This window comes from Apis cerana, linkage group LG1 (genome assembly GCF_029169275.1).
Source record: "Apis cerana isolate GH-2021 linkage group LG1, AcerK_1.0, whole genome shotgun sequence".
In the NCBI taxonomy this organism is placed as follows: Eukaryota; Metazoa; Arthropoda; class Insecta; order Hymenoptera; family Apidae; genus Apis; species Apis cerana.
The window spans coordinates 7580001-7597561 of NC_083852.1; the positions used below are offsets into that span (position 1 = coordinate 7580001).

The 17561-nt window shown below is 24.9% G+C and overlaps 4 protein-coding genes across 9 annotated transcripts in view; 3 read left to right on the top strand and 1 right to left on the bottom strand.

The window, feature by feature from the left end:
- LOC107994985 (helix-loop-helix protein 11) overlaps window positions 1-5532 on the top strand; it is a 136877-nt gene extending 131345 nt beyond the window's left edge. For both annotated transcript variants that reach the window (XM_017052192.3, XM_028665337.2), the window contains exon 6: window positions 1-5532. This exon is cut by the window's left edge and continues 13159 nt beyond it. The gene's annotated coding sequence lies outside the window, so the exon portion shown is untranslated.
- Window positions 5533-6056: 524 nt separating this feature from the next.
- Window positions 6057-9784, top strand: LOC107994692 (TBC1 domain family member 13). 2 transcript variants are annotated; one of them, XM_017051701.3, is made up of 11 exons: window positions 6057-6428; window positions 6501-6574; window positions 6836-6961; window positions 7034-7187; window positions 7254-7410; window positions 7566-7764; window positions 7860-8061; window positions 8144-8266; window positions 8336-8393; window positions 8568-8719; window positions 8804-9784. In XM_017051701.3, the coding sequence occupies exons 1-10, from the start codon at window positions 6388-6390 to the stop codon at window positions 8643-8645; spliced, it is 1212 nt and encodes a 403-aa protein (XP_016907190.1). In that variant the 5' UTR covers window positions 6057-6387; the 3' UTR covers window positions 8646-8719; window positions 8804-9784. The 2 variants fall into 2 exon arrangements, with proteins under 2 accessions (XP_016907190.1, XP_028521114.1); XM_028665313.2 differs by having other exon boundaries at window positions 6106-6428; window positions 6836-6931.
- Window positions 9785-10096: 312 nt separating this feature from the next.
- LOC107994878 (chromosome transmission fidelity protein 18 homolog) lies at window positions 10097-14477 on the bottom strand. The gene is made up of 11 exons (XM_017051995.3): window positions 13950-14477; window positions 13516-13773; window positions 13264-13399; window positions 12992-13181; window positions 12473-12903; window positions 12141-12383; window positions 11691-12031; window positions 11382-11623; window positions 11045-11307; window positions 10706-10973; window positions 10097-10602 (listed from the first exon to the last, which is right to left on the bottom strand). Exons 1-11 carry the CDS (start codon window positions 14029-14031, stop codon window positions 10426-10428), a joined length of 2631 nt encoding a protein of 876 aa, XP_016907484.1. The 5' UTR covers window positions 14032-14477; the 3' UTR covers window positions 10097-10425.
- Window positions 14478-15226: 749 nt separating this feature from the next.
- On the top strand, window positions 15227-17471 carry LOC107994883 (uncharacterized). Of its 4 annotated transcripts, none has more exons than XM_017052007.3 (3): window positions 15227-15570; window positions 16469-16724; window positions 16924-17471. In XM_017052007.3, exons 1-3 carry the CDS (start codon window positions 15552-15554, stop codon window positions 17180-17182), a joined length of 534 nt encoding a protein of 177 aa, XP_016907496.1. In that variant the 5' UTR covers window positions 15227-15551; the 3' UTR covers window positions 17183-17471. The 4 variants fall into 4 exon arrangements, with proteins under 4 accessions (XP_016907496.1, XP_016907497.1, XP_016907499.1 ...); XM_017052008.3 differs by having other exon boundaries at window positions 16472-16724; XM_017052010.3 differs by having other exon boundaries at window positions 15229-15390.
- Window positions 17472-17561: the final 90 nt, after the last annotated feature.

Genomic DNA, 17561 nt, shown 5'->3' on the forward strand with positions numbered 1-17561 from the left:
TTTTATTCCCTTTCGAGAAATTTCTCAACTCTGGTTCAAATTTCTATCATACAATTTTTCTAACTTGACGTTTACAATTCTAAACTGAATTAAATAGAATTTTGAAAAGAAAAAGAAAAAAAAAGAAAAAAAAGAAGGAGAAAGCGTATATCGATCTTTTTCACGTTAGAAGGTGAGAACGTAGTAAATTAATTTCTCCATATTTATTGTAATCTTAATGACTCTTGTTCACTTGATTTCGGGCTGCCTGACCTGTCCACTGGTTTCGAGATAGACGCATCTTTCCGCGATTGAACGTGCCGATATCGCGATCGATTCGATACTAGGTATTTAATATTCGTATAACCGAAATAACTGTTGTTATCTGTAATTTGACGGAGAAGAATTTACAACGTTTTGTAAATTTTACAAAGTTTTTGATAACAGATATAAGATGAATTAGACGTGGACGTTTTACATTTTCACGTAGGAAAAACGATTAAATAGCGAATTTTTATTCGACGCAATTCTAAAGTTTTTCCTAATGTTTTTCATCTTTGACGACAATTCTCTAAAAATACGATATATAAACTATTAATAATTCCCGCATTAGTTCGATCAGATTAACGTTCGCGAGACATACAAAGACATTGATTACGATATTTTCTTTTCTAAACAATTCTTTTATCAACTTTTATCAAAAATTTCCATGATTTTTACTTAAAACTCTATGTATTTATCATACACGTATTTGTTATGTTGCATGAATAATTGTGACTTAGAATTAGCAAAACATTCGATGGATCAGCATTAGGGGTTAAAGTATTCATTTTCTGCGAACTTGCACATAATTCATAATAGCTCTAATTTTTAAATTGCACATAACAAACGTGTCTCTGGTGACAATGTTAAGTGCCTAATATTGCTCGCATTCGACGAAAACGTCATAATCACGTGTGTTTCTCGTATAATTTCTCATACCTGCGAACCCTTCAAATCTATGAATTTATTTCAATGGTGTATATTGTCAAGTTGACAAGGTTGAATTCCTTCAAGTTACCATGGAAACGCAATTAATTGTCAAAACACGAAAGATTGCAAAGATTTTTTGCGATTAATAAACGTTTTCCAGACAATTTGACAGGGGCGGAATGTTAAAAAACGGATTGAATCGAAGCACGTAATCTCGCCTTAAATTCGCAAAGAGACGAGGATTAAAAAAAAAAGAAGAAGAAAAAAAAAGGAGAGGAGAATTAAAGAGCGGTGGGAAGAAAGAAAAGAATAACGAAATTTTTTGTAACGTAATATCTCGATTACGATTATGAAGTCATTATTAAGATTTTAATTTATCATTTATTTATATCTAGATTTATACGAATAACATAAAAATGTCATATATTGTGCATTATAGCTTTATTAGTTTTCTTGTAGTTCTTTCGTGTACTTGCGTCCAATTAAATTTTATTGCTTGAGGAAAGCATATTAAATTTGAATCATTGGTTCAATGAAGAACAGATGTTCTGAATAAATAGGAAATTATTTATCCAGAAAAGTAAGCCGATTTTTATGAAAAACAAATTTTTTTTCTATGAAAAATATTTATCAATATTTAGATAATAGATAATAATTATTTTTTATTTCGATGCCTCGCAACAAGAATCATGAAAATTTCACGGATAAACAACGCGGTTACAAAAAGCGGAGAGAAAATATAGTTTCTTCGAATGAATTCGAATAAATTTTTCGAATCGGCAAAAGAATCGAGGGTGAAAAGACAGGCAGGAAATTTGAAGATAAAATGAATTTAAAAAAGCGATGTTGAGAACATGGATATCTTAAGCTGCTCGTAGTTAGAGAAAAAGAAAAACGAGAATATAAGGTTTTAAAACGTACGATATTTTGAAACCTACGATGTTCGAATTAGCAAGGGGGGAATAACGAAATGAGTTTTAAATTTCATCTTTTTTTTTCTGAACAATTTTTTTTTTCATCAACATTTAAACACACTTTTCTTAAATTTCTATTCAATGCATCTCTTTAAATTGAACGAAATAGATAACAAGAAATGTAATTTCGTAATTTAAAATTGGTAAAAGTGCTTCTTTCTGAAATTTTCTATAATTACATTTTTTTGTTTTATCATCACACGATTTATTGATCATATTTAATAAATATCGCGATATTCTGTAAGCATTAAAGAGTAGCACGCTTCGTTTGGCACACAATATACATCTGTTTCTTTAAAATCGTGGTAATAATTTCCAACGAGAAGATTTATTTCGGTCACGAAAATATTAAAGAAACGATCGTCGAGATTATTAATTCGACGTAAAAAAAAAAAAAAACAAAAAAAAGCAAAAAAAAAAAACAAAAAAAATTCGAAGGTTTTTGGAAACCAGAAGTTATCCGCGTTCCTTCTTTTAACAGATGAGAGAAAAATAATAGAAGAACGAACGTGAACATAGATAGGAATACATGGTATGAATATGAATAAAGAAATATGAGAAAAGAATGGATGGATGGATATACATATGTAATGTGAAAGCGTGTGTATGTATACGTGTGCATTCTATGTGTGAAAAATGTGTATGAAAAGTAAGAAAGGAGAGAAGGAAGAAAAAGGGTTAGAGTAAACGGAAACGATATATTCTAAGCGTCGCGCGTCGTAATAATTAATTAAGGAGGAAAAAATAAAACTTAAAAAAATAATAAATGAAACACACGACTGCACTGAAACGATTCGAACGAACCATGGAAAGTGGACTTAACTCTTTTAGATTTAAATTAATTCGTTTGATTATTAATCGATGAAAGGAGAATCTAACGTCATAGAAATAAGGAATAAAAAAAATAAAAGAAAATATTAGAGAGGTAATATTGAAATTGAAACAAGTTTAGCCGATTAAGGCGTAAAATAAAAACTTTTGCAATGTGGAGAACAAGATGCCTGCGTCCTAAGTCCTCGAACAGTCAAGTCACATCCGACGATTTCCCGTTCGTTCGAGTCGATCGATAGAGTTAAGCTGTATTTCGTTACTATATCGACAAATAGAAAAACGTCAGAAGAAGCTTGGACCGGAGCTTGTTTCGTGCAAATGCAACGGATTCGAAGTCCGGTTATTTCCAAAGATCCGCTAAGAAACGTTCCAGACATTTCTGTTAGTGTGTAAGCGTAGAGGGAAAAGTATAGGGTTAAAAAAAAAAAAACAAGAGAGGAAGAAAAAATGTTAAGTAAAAAAAAAAAAAAAGAAAAAGGAAAAAAAAAGAAATAGAAATAGGAAATAAACTCGCGAGAAAAACGACTTGACTATAGGACGCGTGTTTGTAGACATGCAGATCCTTACACGCTACAAGCACGCGTTTCAAGAAAATAATTATTCGAAAATAATATATTATCTCGTCGGATAATATATTATTCTACTATATAAAAGATAATTTATTACATTAAATAGCGTATATTATTATATAAACAGCGATGAAACGTTGCACCGCGACGATCAGCAATAAAAAGAATTAAGAAGAAAAATAAAATGGAAAAAAAAAAGAAAACAAATAAAAAGATATGGAAGAAATCGTCGAATCATCTGTACTTCGGTTTCCCTCGTGTCGTTTTCGAATCGTGGAACATGTGCGAAAAAAAAAAAAGAATATGAATCGCGATGAAAATGAACGAAAAGTTAAGTAATGAAAAATACGAAATGAGAGGAAAACAGAGAAATATACGGAAACAGGTGAAGAAGTGCAATGTTTTATTGTTATACCTATAATGGTAATTAATTCCACTTGCGCGATGCACGGAACGCGCCACACGAGCAGTTAACTTCGAGAAAAAAAGTCTTCATAATATTTGCATATTGCTTTATTGTTGTACGAACATTGTAACGATTACATTACAATTAAAAGTACGGAAATATTAACCGAGCGATATCCATCTATTCTATTGGCAATTTTAAGACGTGCCTATCAAGTCTGTATAATATTTTACCTATCGTATTTAAAGGGCCACGAGGCTTGACCTTTCATTTTTTGACTCTCAGTATATCTGCTTTAAGTTTTCGATAAATCGATTTAAATTAAAAGTTTTAAAAATAGTAGTATATTAATTTTTAATTAATTTGTGTTTTCTTAAATTTATTTAATCTATTTTCTAATTTAATCAATTAAAAGATAACTCGTACGAAATTTCACGTGAAAAGAATTTAAAAATTTCAAATATAAAATATAAAGCAGCATTTTTATTTATATGATTTTTATCTTGTTCTCCTTGGTATTAGTATTTTTTTTTTCTATTTTTTTTTTTTTTTAAAGGAGAGATAATATGTAATTACAATATATGAAAAAAACGAAGAAATTCAACAATTCGATAAAAGAAATGGAGTCAGGAAAACGATCCTCGTTTCCCTTCATCTCGAACCCTTCTTATATAACTGCACTGGTTATGTCCACGCATTGAACTTTATCGCTTCCCTGTGAAGATACGTCTTAAAATCGTCATTGTGCGATTCTAGCTATTACAGGAAATACGTTTAGATATTTACGAAAGCGAAGCATTTTAATTCATAGGAAGAGAAATGTTTTAGTTTTCCTTCTTTTTCTACATTCTTTGTATATTCCCAAATAACCATTTAGAAAGACTAACTAGATGTATAATCATTAACAGGTTAAAAAGAAAAAAAAGAGAGAATTATTACGACTAAATGTTCATTTTACTGTTAATCAACCAGATTTTATTGAATCGAGCGCGGTAATATCAACGACAATCAATTAAATTTGTCGTTGATAATGTAATGATGCGACTCGATTTATTTTTTGTTCGATTTATCCTTTTCCTTGTATGCAAAAAAAAATATATACATATATATATATATATATATATATATATATATAAATAATATCAGATATGTATACTGTAAGTAATACCAGATACTTACTATGTATTATAAGAAAAATAATTTTAACACGAAATTATAATTCAAATTTATTTCTATTTGAATTTTTTGAATTATTCAAACAGAAAATTTTTTCACGATTAATTCACGATACAATAGTATCGTAATCCTTGTTTTCTTTTCTGCTTTTTATTCCATAAAATTTATTTATCGAATGATGTCGAAGACTGTAATCCATATGAATCGAGTTGCATCGTTTCATGGATATTATTATCTCGTCGTAAAGATAACGTATAGTAAAACCTCGCAAATCTGTCGACGTTGGTGAAGCAATCCAACCGGTTTCTTAGAAACTAGAGAGGCAAAGGATTGCGCCAATAGAGAAGTACAAATTATTAATGGAGAGAAAGAGAAAGAGAGAGAAAGAAATGTGTGTATGTGTGAGAAAGTGTGTGTGTAAAAGAAAGAAAGAGAGAAAGAAAAAAGAACCGTAAAAATGCGAATAAAATCGAGAATGAAATAATGTGACCAATAACGAATGAAATGTAACGTCTGATGTTTAGTTTCATCGCTTTTTATTCATTACCTTTGATTATATTATTGCTTGTAATAATTCATTCGAGATACCTTGAATACAAAAAGTAATAAACAATGTTAGCCTGTCTTCTGTCTTTCTTATCCTTAAAAATTCCTTTCAAACTTTTCAATCCTTAAAAATTCTTTTATTTATTTTTTCATGTTGTAAAAACAATTTTTTTTTCTTAATTCTTAATTTTCAAAGTAATAAGACAATCATATTTTTATAATAATTCCACTAATTTAATAATTGATATGATTAGAAGATTATGCTTAGAAGATATTCTATTTAAAATTATAATTAGAATTAATAATACAAAACTTTAAATATACTATCATAATAATTGCACATGAAAATATAAAATTAAAAATAAGAATTCAATATTGTGTTTATTTTTTAATACCTTTAAGTACTTTTATATTTCATATTTTCCTAATTTTTTTTTCAATTTATGGATTTATTATATATGTATATAAATTTTCAATCATATTATAACTACAATAATGACTTCATAAAATTTTTTATAATTTAATATCACGATTTATTATTTTCTATGTGATATAATGTCACGAAAAATAAATTAAATCAATAGCGAGAGAAAAATTTGCTCTCATCCGAATTGTTGTGAAAGATAGCTGTACATAAATAGGTTAGGTTAGAGTCAAATTAACACATGCAGAAACTATAGTTCTCGTGCTTATAGTCATGAAAATAAAGTGCCATATTGCAATGATAAGAACGATTTCTCCACACCCTGATATAAGACTCTTGAATTATTATTTAATGTAAATAAACGGTTGATCGTGCAAAAGAGTAAAATGGCTGTTAGTTCGCTTGTCAATCTGGCAGACCACTGACAATGATGTGAGAAGTGGATATCATTGTACGCCCACATGCTTATTGAATGCCGATAAGAACGTACTGAATTTCTTGTTAAGCTGCATGTGCCGTATATCATCCACGATGAGTATTTTGAGAAGAAGGTAATAATATCACAAATATTAGTTAATTTAAAAATTTTCAGTTAAAAAATTTTCTTTTTTTTTTTTCTTTAGATTAAATGAATTTGATGATATTTTGAATGCTGAAGAAATAGATCTCATCAGTCTCAAACGACTATGCTTCCATGGTACGTATTTTACATATATATATATATATATATATATATATGTATATATATATATATATATATATATATATGTATATATGTATATATCATATAAATATATATCTTAATTTTCTTTGTTGCTGCATCAAGTATTATATAGTTTCTGTTATTCTAAATATTATAAAATTATGATTTAAAATTTCTATTCTTTTTTTTTATTCTACATTATATCTTATTATCAATTAATATTATCAATGTTTGATAAATGATTATTATTTATAGGAATACCAGATGAAGGAGGTTTAAGACCTTTGTGTTGGAAACTTTTATTAAATTATTTACCTTCAACAAGACTCAGTTGGTCAGAAACACTTACACGTAAAAGAACACTTTATAAAACCTTTATTGGTACAGTTTAGTTTATTTAGAATTATAAGGAATGTAACTAAAAAATTAATTATTAATAAAAATGATTTACAGAGGATCTCATTGTAACTCCAGGTGAAGCAAATAGTGATGGTGAACGTGTGGATGTTACACTTCATGATCATCCTTTAAATTTAAATCCTGATAGCAAATGGCAAACTTATTTTAAGGATAATGAAGTTCTTCTACAAATAGACAAAGATGTTAGGTAAATTTATTATCATATTTGATAATAATTTCCTTTTTTAGAAATTGAAATAAATTATATTTATAGGAGATTATGTCCAGACATATCATTTTTTCAACAAGGTACAGATTATCCTCGAGAAGAGATTGTAAATGCTAGTGGACAAAAACGTTTACATTCTAGAGTACAACATACAGTTTTAAGAAGTGCAAATGTTGAAAGAAAAGGACTTGGTATCACTAAGGTAATTATAATTGATAATAAATAATTGATGACACTAATATTCTTATATTTTTACATTTTTATGCTGATGGAAAGTAGCAGGTAACGTCGTTTAACTATTTCAACTTGTTATCTTAGATTAGTGTAATCAAACAATTTTTTTATATTTATCTTTAGATAGCAGTTTCTATCAGAAAAGCTGCAGAAGATTATGCACCACTTGCAGAAGGTGGTGAAGCACATTGGGAAGTTTTAGAAAGAATACTTTTTCTTTATGCTAAATTAAATCCAGGACAGGGCTATGTGCAAGGCATGAATGAAATTGTTGGTCCTATTTATCATGCATTTGCTTGTGATCCAGATCAAAAATGGAGAGGTATAAATATTTTTTATGGAAGAATTTATTTTTAGAATGTTTATATTAAATTTGATTGTTTTATAAATATTTTATTATATAAATATTTCTTGTAGAACATGCAGAAGCAGATACTTTTTTTTGCTTTACAAATTTGATGAGTGAAATTCGTGATTTTTTCATAAAATCGTTAGATGAAGCCGAATTCGGAATAAATTCGATGATGAGTAAACTTACAGCTCAAGTTAAAGCTAATGATCCTGAAATTTGGATGCGTTTACATCAACAAGAATTATGTCCACAATATTATAGTTTTAGGTAAGTTAAGTTAATTAATAATATTATTTTTTTGTGAAAAAAAAACACTTATTAATATTTATATAAATAAAAATATTTCTAGATGGTTAACACTTCTTCTATCACAAGAATTTCCATTACCTGATGTTATGAGGATTTGGGATTCTCTTTTTGCTGATGAAAACAGATTCAGCTTTTTGATACATATTTGTTGTGCCATGATTTTGTAAATATTACTTATTATACTAAATATATATAAATATAATTTATAATTTAATTATATTAAACTTTTCAGACTCTTAAGGGACCAATTACTTGCTGGTGATTTCGCTACAAATGTTAAACTTTTACAAGTAAGTAAAATATTTTCTCTGAAGTAAGAATTATATTCAATATGATATAAAAATGTTGATATAACAGTGCATCTGTATTTAATAATAACAATAATATTTTAACAATAATATTATTATTAATTATATATTTAATTTTTTGTTATTTTTTATCACAAAACCATATTTTTATTTCAGAATTTTCCTTCAATGGATATTCAAATAGTACTTTCTAAGGCAGCTGCATTGGCAGGCAAAAGTTTAAATTCACCATAATTTTACATAATTTTTCATGTACAGCTTCGTTCGATTCAAAAACATTAACAAAACATCTGAAACATCTTTTAAAGGTATATATTCTTCATTATTTTCTTTATTTTTTATTTTTTTCTTTGTCCTTATTTATATAATATAAATTATGATCTTATACATAGGCCTGAATATTCTTCCGCGAACAAGATTATTAGAACTAAAAATTGTTCTAAATAGTTCGGACAGAAATATATGTATCATATATATTGTAACATGATATTGTGTGTAAAAACTGTTAAAAAGTAAAATGATTTTACACAATGTTTTATATTCCCGAGATATAAAATTTCTCCAGTTGTATATTGGAGACCGGGATTAATAAGATATGAATTTAGCTCTCTGTTTTTTTATTTAACAAAAAAAAAATCTCAACCCTTAACGAAAAAAAATAAGTTCTAAATACAATGATTTCTGTTATTTTTCACTGCAGATATATTTAATTGCAAATTATTAATAGAATTTATATTCGTAAATATTTTTTTTTGTATTTTTATTTTTAGTTATTTTTAAAAACTTATAAAAAAATAAAAATTTATTATTTGTTATATGATTTTTCATCGATTATTTTAATTTTGTTTAAATTTAAATATAGTGCACATGTAAAAATAAAATAGAAATTAAAAGAAAAGTGCCAATCTATCTATCAAAAAATGAAAATTTGAATTTGAAAATATTTTTGTTAAGGGTTAAGAAAAATATATATAACTGTGCTGTGAATAAAAAATTCAGCCATATTAAAAATTTAAATCTTGTTATGTCCAAAAAAAACGAATATTTGGATATTAAGAAAAAAAAATGTGTTTGTAAGTTAATATTTCATAACAATTTCTTAACGAACGAAGTATGAAAGATAGTCCATTAGTTACTAAATGAAAAAAAGAAAAAAAAAGAAAAAAAAAAAGAAAGAAAAAATGTGTGAATGCGTTTGTAATAGTTGCTGACTCGATACGAATTTTGTAATAATTAAATCATATTAGATTATTATTGTTATATTGCACAATAGTGCATTTAAGTAAAACATTATATTTTGTAATCTTATTTTTATAATGATCTGCGTCATTCATTCTGCGTTTATAAAATAAAAAAAGTTATATTTGCATAAATGATTTATTCTTTAAACTTATCTTTTTCATTTTTTATAATTTTAAATATATATCTCAATATATATTGATATATTTATATATATTTTTATATATCCTATATATATTTTTATATTTCTATACATCCTATTTATATATTTTAAATATAATTCTACATTATTATATGTTACATATATATTTTATATTGTATGATATAATATATATAAAATAATATATTTTAAATATATTATATTTTATATGATGTTACATGTTAGAAATAATTCTAAGTTTACATGGGTTTTATGCTAACAGCCAATAGTAATAATAATAAAATTGTATTTAGAAAGAAATTTATTATATTATATATGATTACATGCCAAAAACAAATATAAATAAAGTAGTGAAAGAAAATTCTTATATCTTTTTTGTGACAAAATTACTAGATGATTACTAAATGATTTTTATATGTAATTTATGAAAATGAGTTTATATATTTTTATATATATTTTATTTGTAAATTAAATTTTTAAAATCTGAAGTTAAATTATGATTTTTTAATTTATAAAAACGTAACAAAAAAGTTTATTTATAAATAAATTATAATATAAATATTAAAAATATATCAAGATCATCAGAATCGATTATATTAAAATATATTATCATATTTAAAGTAAATCTTCTATTATAACTTTGCGACGAACGGCATTGCTAAAACCTTCTTTATATTTAAACCATACATCATTTTTTGATAGAAAAGTTTGCGAACTGATAGTTTCTTTATCATATTTATTTTGTTTATCTTGACTTACTGTAATAACTCTTCCAAAAAAATCTTTATATTTCTGTAATTTTCATTATTTTTGATCATATTAAAAAATTATTTTTGACTCATATTAAAAAAAAAGAATAGAAAAAAATAAAAATATAAAAAAATGTTATACTTACGATTTCTTTTGCTTGAATTTCTTTAGATTCTACACTAATTATATTATTATGTGTTTTAGCAACGAGATCTTCCTTTGAATTTGTTGTTGTATTTTCTTTTATAGTATTCTCATTTTTATTTTGTGTAAATTTTGTTACATTTTTTATTGCATTTGCTGCTCGTCGTAATCGTTCGGCTTCTAATTCTTGAACAAGTATTTGTTTTACTGGATATGTAAGTGTTCGATGATATTTACAATTCGGAAAAATACTTATTTCAAATATATTACTGAAAGAATTAATAAATATATAAATTTTATTTAAGATTTTATTTAATTTTAATATATATTATTTTCTTACGGATCTAATTTATAGTCATAAGTTCCATCAAGTTTTTTTTCTTGAGTAAATGTAAGACCAAAATTAATTAAAATATTGACTATGCGATTTATATCTTCCTTTTCTTTCATTGAATGTAAATGTCCGGAAACTGTTCGCAATCGTGAAGATAACAAGTCCGGAAAAAAAGGAGCTATATCGATTGTTAAAATTACACTGTTACGACCACTACTTCTTTGAACAGTAGATAGAATTCCAATATTTCTGGCATGTTTCTGATTCATCTATAAGAAAGAAATTTTTTTATTAAATTTATAATTTTAAATTATTTAATATTTTCACTTTATATGATTCTTACTTCATATAAAATAGAAGGATAAAATAATTTAGCATTTCTTGATTTAGCAAAATATAAATGCCATGTAACAAACGCATAATTTAGGTAAGGCATAACAGACCAAACCTGAAGATTTGCAACAAGAGATAAAATTTCATCAAAAAATTGAAACCATTGTAAGCATAGTGCTATATAATATAATTTATTATTACAAATTTCTGGATAATTATGAAATATACCTTGAGCTAATTTTTCTAATTCTCCTATAAAAAATAAATATTATTAATATAGTTTTAAATTTTATATATAATGTTGAATATCATTTAATACCGTTTTGTACAATGTTTAATACAAGTCGAATTCTTTCTGAAATGGAAAGTATTCCACTTCTATTCATAGGTATTGTTAATATTTGTTTCCATGAATCAAACAATCCTTTTCTACTATCTTTTAATGCAAAAGATAGATGGTCTTTTGAATGAATACCACCCATGTACTGAAGTGCTCCCAAACATGATCTGATATCACAACCAGATATTTCCACTAAAGTCAAAAGTGCATCAGGATTTACTTTTAAATTTTCCTTTTGTGATATTTCCATTAATCTATCTGCCAATCTTGTAGAACTTACTTCTGGTACTGATATAATAAGTGCAACAGTCCTAAGAGCTCTATAAAATAAATTCAATATATATATATATATATATATTTATATATTTATGTTCACGATTTTTTTTATATATAAATAAATCATATAATTGAATTGAATAAAATATTTACCTTAAAGAAGGAGTATATGGTTCATTACATATACATATTATAGGACGATGACAAATATTTGAAGATTTGTCAGTATTCATTTTATCTTTTTTGCCTTTTGGAATTAATTTACCCTGTATGAATTTAAGAAGAAGATCAATGGATGCAGCTGGTGCCCCATCAATTTCATCTAAAACTAAACAATTTGGTCGAGGATCACTTCCCATTACTGCTTTCATTTGTGTTGATGCAAGGAGAATTTGTCTATATTTAATAATACATAATTGTACAATATCCTATTTTAATTAAAAATTTTAGTTAATTTTATTTACATGCTTATTTTATTATATTACCTAAATGTATCTGGACTTCTTTCATCACTTGCATTAATTTCTATTACATTATAACCAGCATGTTTAGCTGCTAAATGTGCTAATGTAGTTTTGCCTAATCCAGGTGGTCCACTAAGTAGTACAATTCTTTGAATTGGAAAACCTTTATTATCTACTTCCTTAAAAGTTTTTTCATCTACAAACTTTTTATTTCTAAAACGATTAAGTGTAGAATTTAATTTCTTTCTTTTCTGAATATAATTTCTGTTAAATACTATTTTATCCCAAAGTTTTAGCCAATGTAATAAGTCTCTATTCACACTTTCATCTGAAAGTAACTCTATATAAGATCTAGGTCTATATTTATCAACCCATAATTCATCATCTTGAGCAATGTTTGTATTAGGAAGGTAAGAAGTTTCACGACTGGCACGCATAGCATTCTGTATCATCTGTAATAAGATTTTAAATTCTTAAAATATTAATTAAAAACATAATAATTAATTTAAAAATTATATAATATGTATCTTTAAATCTTACAATTTTTTCAGCTTCAGCTTTAATTTGGCTAAATGGCACTGATAATAAATTAGAAATTGAATGTACATTTCTTTTTATTTCACATTGTTCATTACTTTTAACTCTTACATATATACGTTGTGCATCACATGGTCTAGTTACAGCTACAAAATTCCAACGTGGGACTCTCAATGATATTGATTCTCTTTTACTAAATGAAATAAAATAAGCTATTAATATAAATTATTTATTGTTTTTAATTATAAAGTTTAGCATATTTTCTCTCAACATACTTTTCAGCATGTTTTCTATTAACAGAAACTCCTCTATTATATTCATTAAATTTTTGTCTAGCATCTAATACTGCTTTAATAACTTCTTGAGGTTGATCCCATCGTGGTTTTTTATCTTTTGGTTCCTGAATATCAACTATAAGTATAATAATATTATTAATATTATAAGTATAAATAATATTATTTATTATGTTGTATGTTTTAAAATGTAAATATAAATTTTGCATATTGTAAGTGTAAAAAAAATCATACCAAAACTATTTATATCTAATATATCTGAAATATCACCAAATAATTCATCATAGTTTCTTTTTTTTGTAATATCTATATCAAAATTATCATTACATTCAATAGCTTTACTAGTGCTAGCAATTGCCACTTCATTATATTTGTTAGAGGTAGGAATATTCAATTCTTTATATACATTAGGTATAGACGTATTTAATTTATTTCTTTCTTTTTGTTTTTTTTCTAAATTCTCAATTTTTACATTGTTTTTTTTTTCAAATTCTAAAAAAAAATAATTCAAATTTATTTCGCGGGTTAATTATAAAATATCAATAACAAATAACAAACAACAAGTAACAAAACAAAAAATAATAAATAACAAAAAATTTATTATAAAATAATAAAGAAAAAAATTATTAAAGCAATTAATTTAGTGAAAAATTTTGATAAGGTTATACCTTCAATTTCTTTTAAAACTTCATATTCATTCTCATGAATTAAATCAAATTCTTCATCAGGATCAGGAAATTCAGAATTCATAATTTATATTTATATATTTTAGAATCTCTACAAATATTTTAATTATTATATAGATATAATTAAAATTTTAATCTTATTCAATGTTTCAATTAGATCTTTGCATTAAATCAACTGACAAAATTATCGTGCATGTAATTAGCCAACACATATTAAACAAAGAAATTCTAATGACAATTCTAAATAATTTTAATAATTACGTCCAAACAATGCGTAACATACAATATATTTATCATTTGCACTCTTTGAAATAGAAAGTGTTTTTTTTATGATATTGCACACATGACGTTTGTGAGAAAAATGTATAATTTTGTTGAATTGTTGACTTTTGGAATACAAAAAAGATTGATCCTATATCCTGAATATTGTTCCATTATCGTATTACTGATCAACATTAATATCAGTCGTACTACTTGTCGTTATATCTAATAAGAACATAAGATTACATATTATTATTGTAACGGTTTTTATGGTATATAAAAATGCGCGGGAAAAAGTATATATTTTCCCGCGTATTTTTCCGCGGTAATTTTAAATTATATTATAATCCATAAACAAATAATTAAAATAAATAAAAATAAGTATTATTTATATTAATGTATATTTAAGATATATTTATTTCATTAATCAATGAATCATTAAATTGATATCAATTAAAATAATTCAATCATTTGTTGAATAAAAATATTAATTAATGTAGATATAATTAAAATAAAAGATTAGAATAAAAAACTAGTTAAAATTATTTTTATAGAATTGTAAGTCTTTGTGTATCATTTATTGTCATTTCGCCAAGTATGTACACCGCATTCAGAATAAACAGTTGTTTCAGAGATGATGCTTTGAATAACAAAGGCGATTTCTAGTATGTTAGACAAATTTAATTACACGTCAGTAACATTGGAATTTTTCGTAAATTTCATAATATGCTTTTTCAAACATAATCATTTGTACATTAATAAACAAATTATATAAAATGTAATCATAAATGTAGATTTATTGCCGGATAAAAAAAGAATAAATTTGACATTTTTGTTGTAAAAGAAGATATAAATATAAAAATCAAAAACATTTAAATATAAATATAAAAATTTCTTATTAAATGTTATTTTTGTAATATTTTAAGTATATTTTTTTACTAAATGTATTTATATATTTTGTTTTAGCTATATGTATATTTTCGATGCATGTAAGTATACGTTACGTCAGTCTATGCCGTGACATTGGAGGAGTAAGTGGGGTAGATTTTTGTTCGTTATTCGTTATCAGAAATAATATATTACATATAATGTGAATCATTGGTGTTTCGAATTAGTGTTGTGTGTAGTTATGATATATAAAATAACGATTTAATAAGATTAGGTAATAATTATTTTAATTTTGTAAATTCAAGTTTTTAAATGTTTTAAAAGTGAAGTATTTGTGATATATCAACTTTTAAGAAATGCTAATTTACAAATAAATATGAAATACAATTAGTATAAAGTGTTTATACAATTAGTAAAAAGTGTTTCAAAAAAGGAATGAATTTGGTTATGAAAGGTTATAATTCATAACTTATGAATATCGGTTAAAACTTCATTCGTTTCATTCTTTATTTCATTCTTTAAGACAAGTAATTCTTGCGATTAAGATAATCAGCCACTGTAAATCCGGTTTCATTGAAATTGCGATCAATACTTTTCTGTTTGAATCTGCTAAGCAATATTATTCTCGACCAAGTTTATATTCTATATATAACTATTATGTTTACGTGGTTTTCGAGAAGTGAAAATTAAACTAATAATTAATTTCGTAATGCCGTTATATAAGTACTAAATATATATGATAATAAATAAATGTTCAAAAATTTATAACGGTGAATTGAAATAAAATTGTTCAAACACATATTATCAATCAATTAGAACAACGATGAATTATAATTATTTATTGTAAAAATATAAACTAGTTAAAAATTATATATAGTCATAGTCTATTATTTTCAATTTTCTTTCTAATCTTTTTAATATGTGATAGCTATATATGACGTCAATTTAGATAAGAACATAGATTTTTGGCTTTTTTTATGTCTTCGATAAAATGTACAATTTTATTTATTATATCATTTACAATATTGAATCAAATTAATATAATTATTATTATAATACAATTAATTAATAAATTATTTAATTACGAACTGGAAACATTCACATAATTTGTATATTAAAAGAATTGTTATATTTTATTAACGATTTTATTTTTATTTCTTATAAATGGCATTCTCAATTTAATTACAAATTATTTTAGAAAGTTTAATATAAAATAGTTTTCGTATTTATAAAGCACATAAAGATAATTCGAACTATTATATATATAAATTATATAATGAATATTTCAATTATTTCGAACTACATATGGATCAATTATAAAAAAACGTGTTTAATTATTTCTAACGAAAAAGTAGGTACAACTGTGGAACAAAATATGCAGACCTCTTTATCGAAACGAACAATCGGTTGCATCGGAAAGTGTACTTCTGGTCTTAGTGTTGATGAATTAGATCAGATTACAGATAATATAAATAAAACATTGAATCATCCACGTGGAAGAGAGATTTTCAAAAAGTTTTTGGAACAATATGATCTTAGAGACAATCTTGAGTGTTTGGCGCTATTTGAAATATGTTTTGAGATTATCGAACGTGAACAAAAGTTTCCGTAAGTAATTATTAATTTTCTTTTAATAATAATAATTGCAATTTTTTACAAAATACATATTATTTTTTGAAATTATTTTCCTTAGTTTTTTCGAATAAATATATTTTTTAATATACTTTTAAAATGTTACCTTCAGAGAGAAGGAAACTTTTCTTAGTTGATAAAACAGTTAGTCGATAAATAAAAAATCGATTTTTAGACAATCGAAGAAGGAACCCTTGTTGGAATCGTTAATCGAAAATGTCAAGCAAGTACAAGAAATGGCTATAGATTTGGATGGAGTATCGCAAATAGATCGTGCACTTTTGGAACGTTTTAACGAAGCTTTAAATAGCAATTCAAGGAATTCTTTACTTAGTATATTAGAGGATACCAGAAATTGTTGTCGAGATCATTTGAGAAGTATTCATGAAAAGTTCAAAGAGTACGCATCAGAACCGTGTCCAATGTCTAGATAATGAATATTTTTTTTACATTTTCGTACATTTACAACTTCGTTTGCATAAATGCAAAACTTATTTTTTTTTTTATTAATAATTTATAATATTTCTTGAATTGTAAAAATTAATGTGTTAAATACGTTTTATGTATTTATATAAGTCTGTGATCAATATAGGACATATATATTTTCTGTGCATTTTTACTTGTTAATAAAATTAAGATACAATTATAATGTACTTATTTAAATTTAATAAAAATTTATTAAATTTGTATTAAAATAATTTAATAAAAAAAAACAAATAGAAATTATAGAATTTGATGATTATTATGATAATTTCTGATAATTGAAAGTTTATCCCGAAAATAACAGTAAATACACGATATTCATGTCGATGT

What these genes read in the sequence shown, in the direction of transcription:
- LOC107994878 (XM_017051995.3), bottom strand. Translation starts at nt 14,031, where the DNA reads ATGAATTCTGAATTTCCTGATCCTGATGAAGAATTTGATTTAATTCAT. An exon ending in ATTAGATATAAATAGTTTTG is followed by an intron (nt 13,400 to 13,515) that starts GTATGATTTTTT and finishes TTATACTTATAG; the next exon opens with TTGATATTCAGGAACCAAAA. An exon ending in CCATATACTCCTTCTTTAAG is followed by an intron (nt 12,032 to 12,140) that starts GTAAATATTTTA and finishes TTTATTTTATAG; the next exon opens with AGCTCTTAGGACTGTTGCAC.
- LOC107994692 (XM_017051701.3), top strand. Translation starts at nt 6,388, where the DNA reads ATGTGCCGTATATCATCCACGATGAGTATTTTGAGAAGAAG. An exon ending in CAAACGACTATGCTTCCATG is followed by an intron (nt 6,575 to 6,835) that starts GTACGTATTTTA and finishes TATTATTTATAG; the next exon opens with GAATACCAGATGAAGGAGGT. An exon ending in ATTTGTTGTGCCATGATTTT is followed by an intron (nt 8,267 to 8,335) that starts GTAAATATTACT and finishes TAAACTTTTCAG; the next exon opens with ACTCTTAAGGGACCAATTAC.
- LOC107994883 (XM_017052006.3), top strand. Translation starts at nt 16,393, where the DNA reads ATGAATATTTCAATTATTTCGAACTACATATGGATCAATTATAAAAAA. An exon ending in GAACGTGAACAAAAGTTTCC is followed by an intron (nt 16,725 to 16,923) that starts GTAAGTAATTAT and finishes ATCGATTTTTAG; the next exon opens with ACAATCGAAGAAGGAACCCT.